We start from the raw sequence: 8697 nt of genomic DNA, 5'->3' as shown, positions 1-8697 counted from the left end.
AATAATTTAAATAGTATAAATTATAAAAAATTTGATGAAGGGGTTAAATAATTTAATAAAAATAAAATAAAAGGATAAATTATATATTTTAAAATATAAAATTTGAATAATTAATTTATTAAAATATAAAAAAATTAAATATTAATTTTTCTCAAAATATGTTATATATAAAAAAAAAATTGTATTATTATACTTTTCTTATCAAAATTATAAAAAAAAAAAAAATAATAATCCCTCCTCTCGTTCTCTCTCCAGAATCTTCTTCGATCGTTACAAAACAAACACATTCGTTTGCTGTCTCTCTCTCTACGGCTAACCTGTCTCTCCTAGAAGCTCTCCAGATCCTAAGTAAGTAACTCAATGATGCCTCTTTTCTCTTTCTGTTTGTTTACCGAGAAAATTTTTGATGAAGAAAATTTCGTGCTTTCATTTTTCTATGCTTTTTTGGCTTCGTTGAGGTGTCAAGGAGTGAGAGTCAACTCTTCTAAGTAGTGAAATTATCGCTTTCTCTCGTGGTGTCAGTTTAAGTAGGTTCAATTCTTTTCTTCTTTTTTTTTTTTTTTGTCGGCAACCAAAATGAGTGCTTGAATTTTCAAGATTGTGCTGTGATGTTTATTGTAGTTGTTTCATTTCGACCTCTTTTGACCTCTGACATGGCGGTTATATATAGTAATTTAGTACCGATTGATTTATTTATGTAGTAATTGAAGTTTCAATTGTTTGGATCTTTCTGCAGAATTCTAGTGGAAGGTTTTTCTGAGTAATGGAGGTTGTTCAAGAGCAGCAAAGTGAACCGATCGGTAATATATTTTGTTTTTATTATGAACTTCTTAATAAACTATATGCATATGTGTGCAAGCAGTAATTGAATTTATTTAGCAATCATCAGCATGAATAAGGATTCATAGCTTTTTGTGTATTGCGTTTAATGTGATTTATCAATTTGATGAGACAGTTTGACTGGGGGACAAATTGGAATGTTTTAGGGAGCTGTATTTTTATCAGTATGCAGAAATTTTGATAGGCGTTAATGATTTAAGGCATAGCAAAATGTAGCAGTAGAAGTGACGATTGGCTTCCTAAACCTAATTAGACCTTCTTTTTAGGAATGTGTATATAAAACTTGGAGAAGTTTTGACGTAACTTTCATGTTGAATTCTCTTGCAAATATTGTCCTCATGGTCAATTCTGAAGCCAATTTACTGTTGTATAATGTTTCTTTTCTTATGTACTTTCATATGCATGAATCTTCATCTAGTGATCCAATGGCTAAGGTTCACAAGCAGACAATAGCTTGTGTGTGCTGAATTATTTCCTTTTGCTATCTGAACTGAATTGGATGGTGAATTTTATGTTAATTTTCTCTCCACAAAAGTTGGCTACTTCCCTAAAAATAAGGTGAATGACTTACCTCTAAATGAAATTGAAATGAGATACATAACCTTCTTAATTTTTTTTTTCTTTGGTTTTTCGCTGTAATCATTTTATGGGGGTAGAAGCAACATTTGCGTTGGTCCCTCTTTAGTTGAAACACCATGAAACTCAATAGTTGTTCATATCCTGTACTCTTAGCAGGCCAAGAAGATGAAAATGAAATAGTTACTGAAAACGCTGCTTTTGTGCATAGTGATCCTCCTCAAGTTGGTGATGGTCCCCCAACAGTTGATTCTGAGGTTGAAATCCTACATGAGAAAGTCACTAAACAAATCATTAAGGAAGGACATGGCCAGAAGCCAACCAAATATTCAACATGCTTCTGTGAGTACCAAACAGCATTTATTGATGCTTTGAAGCATTAAGATATTGCTATTTACTTGTTGGTGACAACTTGTCTGCATGACTGACAAACTAGGAATTCTTGTATCCACAGCTAATGGGTAGTAAAGGCATAGAATCATACCATTGTATTGAAGACTTGATCTACAAACTTTTTTGCTATGTTTTTAAGGTGCTACATTTTCATGTATTGATGATGGTTTCAAGTCATGTTATCAAGATTATTTTTTGAATCTTAACCAGATTCCCTTGATAAATTATTCTGTGTCTAAGGGCTTACTGAAGATTTCTTTTTTAATTTCCTGCATGATTATGAAGGTGTTGCTATCGCATATCTTTCATAATGTTGAAATTTTGTAGAAATTTCATTGAGAGGGTTTTATTCCTTGAGCAAAATAGCCATCTGATTTTTTAGATGTCGATGTTGGATGGGCATGAAAAGTTCTTGTTGTTGGTTATTTCTGCATATAGGATGCTCCTACTTTGTCAATATGTACACTTACTTTGGTATGTGCAACATTCATGCCCTTGTCAAATATAGGATGTTAGTACTGCAAGGTGAAGGGTCCAGACTCCAGATTGTTAAAGCAGTTATGTATTTCTAGGGGGTACTAGTGTGATTTTAATTAGTTGGTCATAATATGAATTAGAGTGCTAGCAGTTCTTCGTGGTTGACTTCTTCTCTTACACATCTATTAACTTCAGAACATGTTAATTTTGTGTTACTTTCTTTTGTGAAGTACAGTGTACTGTCTATGGTATAGTGACCCATCCACCTACTTGCTATTATTATGCATGCCTTTTGTGTTGCATACATGCACATTCTGTTTCTGGGAAATTATTTTATGAATGTGGATTCTTCAATGTATTCTGGAACCTAAAAATCTGTAACTACATGAGCACAATAGTGCACTACAGAGCATGGACTGAAAGCACCCAGCACAAATTTGATGATACATGGCATGAACTGCGACCAGTTGAAATGATTATAGGAAAAGGTATATACCTATTTCATTCTTATTTTCATTTGTAGTCTTTCAATAAATTGTATTTCTTCTTTCTTCAGAAAGCTGGCATGAAAATTTTGATCTTTATTTGCTTTTGGTTTAATTATGCTCTTTTTGTACTGTAATTGCCATCCATGATCTTCTTGCGCCCTATGACATCAAGTAACTCTCTTTAGTGTTATTTACTTTGTCAGTGATCAATATGAATGAATGGGGTCCAAACTCACAAACTAGACCATTTGCCTTTATATTTGTGTGGTTTTGATTGCGTTAATTGACTCAAGCACGGAAGGGTTTCACAATACCTGGAAAATATTATCTTACAGGAATCTAATGAAAGAATGTGGTTATATGGTTTTACATTGTTATAGATACATTATACTTGTTATATCCTTGTTAAATTTGTAATCATACTGTTTTGTAGATGCTTTCCTGTTGTTTTATGTATAACTAAACATTGGTGAGTTATGAATGTGACAGAGAAGAAAGAAATGGCGGGTTTAGCTATTGGTGTGTCCAATATGAAGGCTGGTGAACGTGCCCTTCTACAAGTGGGCTGGGAATTAGGATATGGGAAAGAAGGGAGCTTTTCTTTCCCAAATGTTCCACCAATGGCAGATATAATATATGAAGTTGAGCTTATTGGTTTTGATGAAACCAAAGAAGTAAGTTGCAACCTAAATAATTCCATTTGAAAACAGTTATAGATCTTCAGTACTTTCAGTTCAAATCATATTGGCTTTATTCATGTGCTTGCCAATGAAATAATCTATGGATGTGATGTGCTTAAGGGGAAAGCTCGTGGTGACATGACTGCGGAAGAGAGGATTGGAGCAGCAGATCGAAGAAAAATGGATGGAAATGCTTTATTTAAAGAGGAGAAACTTGAGGAGGCCATGCAACAATATGAAATGGTTAAAACTTAAGCCATTGAAAAATAACTTTGCTTTTGAGGTTATTTTTATTCTCTTTTATTCTTTCTGTTTTGTTCTTGATGAATTCTAGTGGTTGTCTTCATATTAGGCCATTGCTTATTTGGGTGATGACTTCATGTTCCAATTGTTTGGCAAATATCGGGACATGGCATTGGCAGTTAAGAATCCTTGCCACCTTAACATGGCAGCATGTCTGATAAAGCTTAAACGCTATGAAGAAGCCATTGGGCAATGCAGTATTGTAAGTATAGTGGATCATTTGTCCTTTGCTGTCTGCAGTGTTGACGGATTTGCCAATTTTGGAATTCTCTGTGATAATGATACAAACTACAGAAACACCTTCAAACATTAACTATTATTCCCTTCAATAAAACCATCAAAACTAATCCCAATCATGGAAGATATGTAGTGGCCCTAAAATATTTGGGGTATAGTTTTAACTGGTCTCAAGTTCTAGTATTGTTCTGCGGCCTGCAGGAGGCCTTTTTAGGTCCTAGAGATTGAAATCATGGGTATTCCCACAATTTTTAGCTGGCTCAGTTGCCAAGAGAAATCTGTAACATCATAACCTTTGGAGTTAAACCCATTCTTTTGAAGAATTATGAAGCATAAAAAAACTATGATACCCAAATTACATTAGTTTTTTCACCATCAACCTGATTCTGCAGACATATAGAAGTTTCCTCTTGAGCCAAATGGATGTTTACACTTTCTTGTCCATCAGCTGCCATGGATCATGATACATACTTAAAAAACAGTTTTCATTCTTAAAAGTGGAAGAATGAAATGTTTTAAGAGTTATATGGGGTTTGCATTGTGCTGGATTGTTTATGCTACTGTTGTTCTTCTGCTTTGGTGTTAAGTCCAGTAATGGTTAGCCATTTACCCATTGGTTAATGGATTCTCAGGTATTAGGAGAGGATGAAAACAATGTAAAAGCACTGTTCAGAAGGGGAAAGGCCAGAGCAGAACTTGGGCAAACAGATGCTGCCCGTGAAGATTTTCAAAAGGCACGTAAATTTGCACCTGAAGACAAGGCAATTGCGAGGGAGATGCGTTTGATAGCTCAACATGAAAAGGCTGTATATCAAAAACAAAAGGAGATATACAAGGGAATTTTCGGACCACCACCACAGCCAAAACCTAAGCACACAAATTTGGTAATCCGCATTTGGCAATGGTTGCTGTCAATATTCTACTGCCTCTTTAAGCGTCAAAGGCACAAATCGGACTAGTTAAAGAATTCTGAATTCACAGAAGAATGATAACAATGAAGCAAGATGTACTATAAAGTAACAAATGACCTAAATGCCAAAGGGGTCAATGACATTATTCTTCGTGTCCCATTGAATTTATTCACCTCTCTACCTGGATGTGTATGAACTTTCAAGATTGTGAAAAAGATGGTTCTAATTGTTAGATTCAACAATAAACTAATCAGTTTGTGAATTGAATCCTTATAAAGAGTTCTTACCATTCATTGCTCTTGGCAGTTGGTTTTGTTTGCTTTTTTAGGTACAATTTGCATATTTCAAGTGTTTTTCTCTAGATGGACAATATCTACAAAATATGAACATTACAGAGGAAAAGAACTAGCCAAAGTTCAGTCCAAGAAAATTCCAAAAAAAAAAAAAAAGAACAAAAATTCAATCAGCTTAATAACATCATTTCAGGAGATATCTTTAGTCATCCGTAACCCAGATGCAAAAGTTATCATGCTCCCAGCTATCTACCATGGTTGCTCGAGCATGGAAGTCCAAACACAATAAGCACAAACAATTTGTTGAGATATATATACATAAACAGCAAATGACAAGCTCATCAACAACACATCTTTCCAGTCACCCTTTTGCTTAGGGCTCAAAGTATCCTTCAATCCCCTTCCAAATTTCTCTGCACTGCAAAAGAGTTGTCCCAGCGTCAGCTGCTTTTCTTGCTTCATTTCTTTCTTTCCTTTTGTGTTGGTAATGTCTATTTGTTCTCCTCTTTGGCAAGACAGAAGAATGAGAATTCTTGGGCAGTTTCTGGGTTTCAGTCCTTGAATTAAACTGCTGTTGTTGTAGAGAGAATGGCCCAATGAGAGAGATGCCATGGAAGGAAAGAAAAGCTAGAAAAATGAAATGAAGAAAAGATGGTCTTTGAATTGATCACTTATGAGGATTATAGGCGGGAGGTGTTTATGTTTGACCATGATAAAGGAAGAGGATAAGTAATTGTTGTCAATACAAGGACAAGAAAAATATCTTGCAGAGGAAAGCAAATTTTTGCCTTTGATTTTTCGGAGGAAATGGATAAGATCCCAAAAATTTCGTAAGTTCATCGTGGATTTGGTCTAACCAAGGCCCAAACCCATTAGAAAGGTTGTGTTTTCATATTTGAGAAGGTAACAGTAAATAATGAGTGTAATTCATTAGCTTTTTCTACAATTTTTGTAACTTTATAGCTATGATCACAAGAATTTGATAACCACACCCCAAAAAGCTCGCTATTAAGACAGGAGAGTCCAAGTTTATATATGTCCCACATTAAAATCTCATATTTTTAATGTGAGATATAAATTTTTCTTGAAATGTATTATAATAATACTCTAGGTTTGGAGAATCAACGTCTTCGTTAATCACATCACATCCTACACATTAGATCACTTGTCTTTAGAGTGTCGGGTCTAGCAAAATAAAGTGGCTCTAAGATCATTGATACGAACTCAAGAAAGTCATACCTCAAAAACTAGCTATTTGAAGTAGAAGAGTTCAAACTCATATACCTCACATCCAAATCTCACACTTTCAATATAGAACACAAGTTTTTCTCGCAATGAATCGTAATAGAATTTGAGTAAATGATTACATTCAAGTTGAAGTTGGTTTCTCTCAAAGTTGACAAGCTTCCTTTCAGGCCATAAATGGTTAATTTACTATTGATTGCATACAAGAAGGCTGATTAGATAGATATAAAAAGCATCTTGGGTTGTGCCGCTGAAAGATGAATAGCATGTACTCGTGGCAAAATGGCTAGCTGTTCACTCCTACTACTCACAACCGCACACAGTTCAAGTGGTGATTTTTAAAAACTATCCATGGGTTTACGCACCGTCATAGAATTGGAAAATTCTTCTTAGTCCTGAGTTTTGCTTTGGCATGTGGCATACAAATTCTGGCCAAATATTCTGCTCATTAAAGGTGAAAATGGATGTGAAAGAGCATCTCTTACAAGTGACAGAAAGGTGATATCTAGGCACGGCTACATGCCGGTTTCATTTGATTCTGGTACTGGTAGTTCCAGTCAGCAAAATTGAGGGCTCAGACCCGGACTGCAGGGCAGCTCCTATTTCAATTTGGTTTGATTTAATTCGATTCAACTTAAGTTAATTTTATTTAGTGGGTATTAAGCAAAAGTGCTTATATAATTTGGCAATATAATTTGTAAAATGAAAGCAATCAAACCATTGTTCTGTGCTTGGAAACTTCTTGGTATCTTCTTCTTATAACGTCTACTTCAGGACTTGCTATTTATTATCAGTGAGTACAAAAATGAAGGCTTGTTAGGTATGTATGGTTGATGAACTAGCGATTTGAAAACGTATATGTTTCAAGGGATTTGAAAATGTATTGCAGAGTCCTCCAATTTCAGTTTCTATACGATCTCGATTTGGTTTGATTTCAACCTAATTCAATAATTGAATTTTTCTTTTTTTAAGAAGAATTTTGACTTGGAAACGATAAATCATTTTTATATAAAAAATAATATAAAAAATAGAAAATATTACATTATTTTTATATATTATAATTAAAAAAAATATATAAATTAAAATTATTAATAGTCACGTGCAGTAATATGACTAATTTTCTAATTCAATGCATATAATATTATCTTCAATTAATAAATTATTATAATAATTTTGAAAATATTTATTTGGTTGAGTAAATAATATAAAAATCACAATAAAAAAAATTTAGGAACAAAAATTATTAGAGTTTAAATCTTGGGTTTATGCACAAAGAATTTTTTGCAATAGACTCTCAAATTCTTTTACACTGTGTTTGGAAAGGGGGGAAGGAAAATAAAAGAGGGAAGGAAAATAAAAATGAAAAAGTAAAGAATGAAAATAAAAGTTATTTTTCTTACTCTTGTTTGGATTGAGAGAGGAAAATATAAGAGGAAAAGTTGTTTTATAAACAGTAAAATTATAACTTTACCCTTAAATTAAAAAAAAAACTATTAAGTATAGGGATATTTTTATATTTTTAAACATTTTTCTCTTACTTTCTTTCCATTTTGAAGAGAAAGAAGAAAAAGACAAAATAATTTTATTTTTCCTCTAATATTTTTCCTCCCCCTTTATTTTCTACCCAATCCAAATAAAAGAATAGAAAATAAATTTATTTTTTTTTTATATTTTTTTTTCCCTCTTACTTTTCTCCCTTTCCAAACATAGTCTTACAGTCTGTCTAGAAGGGTGGAAAATAAGGAAGAAAAGAGAATGAGAGTGGAAAGTAAAAGAAAATTTCACTCCTCACTTGTTTAGAAGTTAAGAAAATAGGAAAAGAAAAGGAAATATTGAAGAAAAATGTTATGTGGGACCTGCAAATAACTTTCTCTCCAATTTAGAGTGATTTGATGGAAAAATAAATGAAATTACATTGATGTCCTTATAATTATTTATTTTAATTATAAATATAGAAAAATTAAATATTTTAATATATAAAATCACTTTTCTCTATTATTTTTTTTAAATATCCAAATAAGTGTCATTATTTTTTCTTAAATGTTAATATTAAAGTTTACATTAATAATTACTTTCTTTAGAAATTAAAATTTATAAGGGTATTATTTAACTTTTAATTTTTTAATTTTGCTTTTAAACACATCCTAAGTATAATAAAACTTATAAATTAGTACATTATCTATTTTTAATAAAAATGTGGTCATTAAATTTCAATTTAATTAATCAATTAATTATTATCATTAATTGTACTTAA

At 32.5% G+C, this 8697-nt stretch overlaps 1 protein-coding gene across 3 annotated transcripts; it reads left to right on the top strand.

Annotated features, from left to right (window-relative positions):
* The first annotated feature begins 203 nt into the window (after positions 1-203).
* Positions 204-5198, top strand: LOC110659998 (peptidyl-prolyl cis-trans isomerase FKBP42). Of its 3 annotated transcripts, none has more exons than XM_021818128.2 (8): positions 204-348; positions 737-800; positions 1576-1758; positions 2685-2774; positions 3264-3448; positions 3575-3697; positions 3807-3959; positions 4627-5198. In XM_021818128.2, the coding sequence occupies exons 2-8, from the start codon at positions 764-766 to the stop codon at positions 4951-4953; spliced, it is 1098 nt and encodes a 365-aa protein (XP_021673820.2). In that variant the 5' UTR covers positions 204-348; positions 737-763; the 3' UTR covers positions 4954-5198. The 3 variants fall into 3 exon arrangements, with proteins under 3 accessions (XP_021673820.2, XP_057990845.1, XP_021673819.2); XM_058134862.1 differs by having other exon boundaries at positions 1573-1758; XM_021818127.2 differs by lacking the exon at positions 204-348 and adding an exon at positions 468-527.
* The last annotated feature ends 3499 nt before the right edge of the window (positions 5199-8697 follow it).

Source organism: Hevea brasiliensis, chromosome 14, assembly GCF_030052815.1.
Source record: "Hevea brasiliensis isolate MT/VB/25A 57/8 chromosome 14, ASM3005281v1, whole genome shotgun sequence".
In the NCBI taxonomy this organism is placed as follows: domain Eukaryota; kingdom Viridiplantae; phylum Streptophyta; class Magnoliopsida; order Malpighiales; family Euphorbiaceae; genus Hevea; species Hevea brasiliensis.
The sequence above is the reverse complement of the archived record's forward strand: the minus strand, read 5'-3'. Positions and strand labels throughout refer to the sequence as shown.

Coding starts and splice junctions, on each gene's coding strand:
- LOC110659998 (XM_058134862.1), top strand. CDS start 764: ATGGAGGTTGTTCAAGAGCAGCAAAGTGAACCGATCG. Junction 3,449..3,574: donor GTTTTGATGAAACCAAAGAA/GTAAGTTGCAAC, acceptor GATGTGCTTAAG/GGGAAAGCTCGTGGTGACAT. Junction 3,960..4,626: donor CCATTGGGCAATGCAGTATT/GTAAGTATAGTG, acceptor ATGGATTCTCAG/GTATTAGGAGAGGATGAAAA.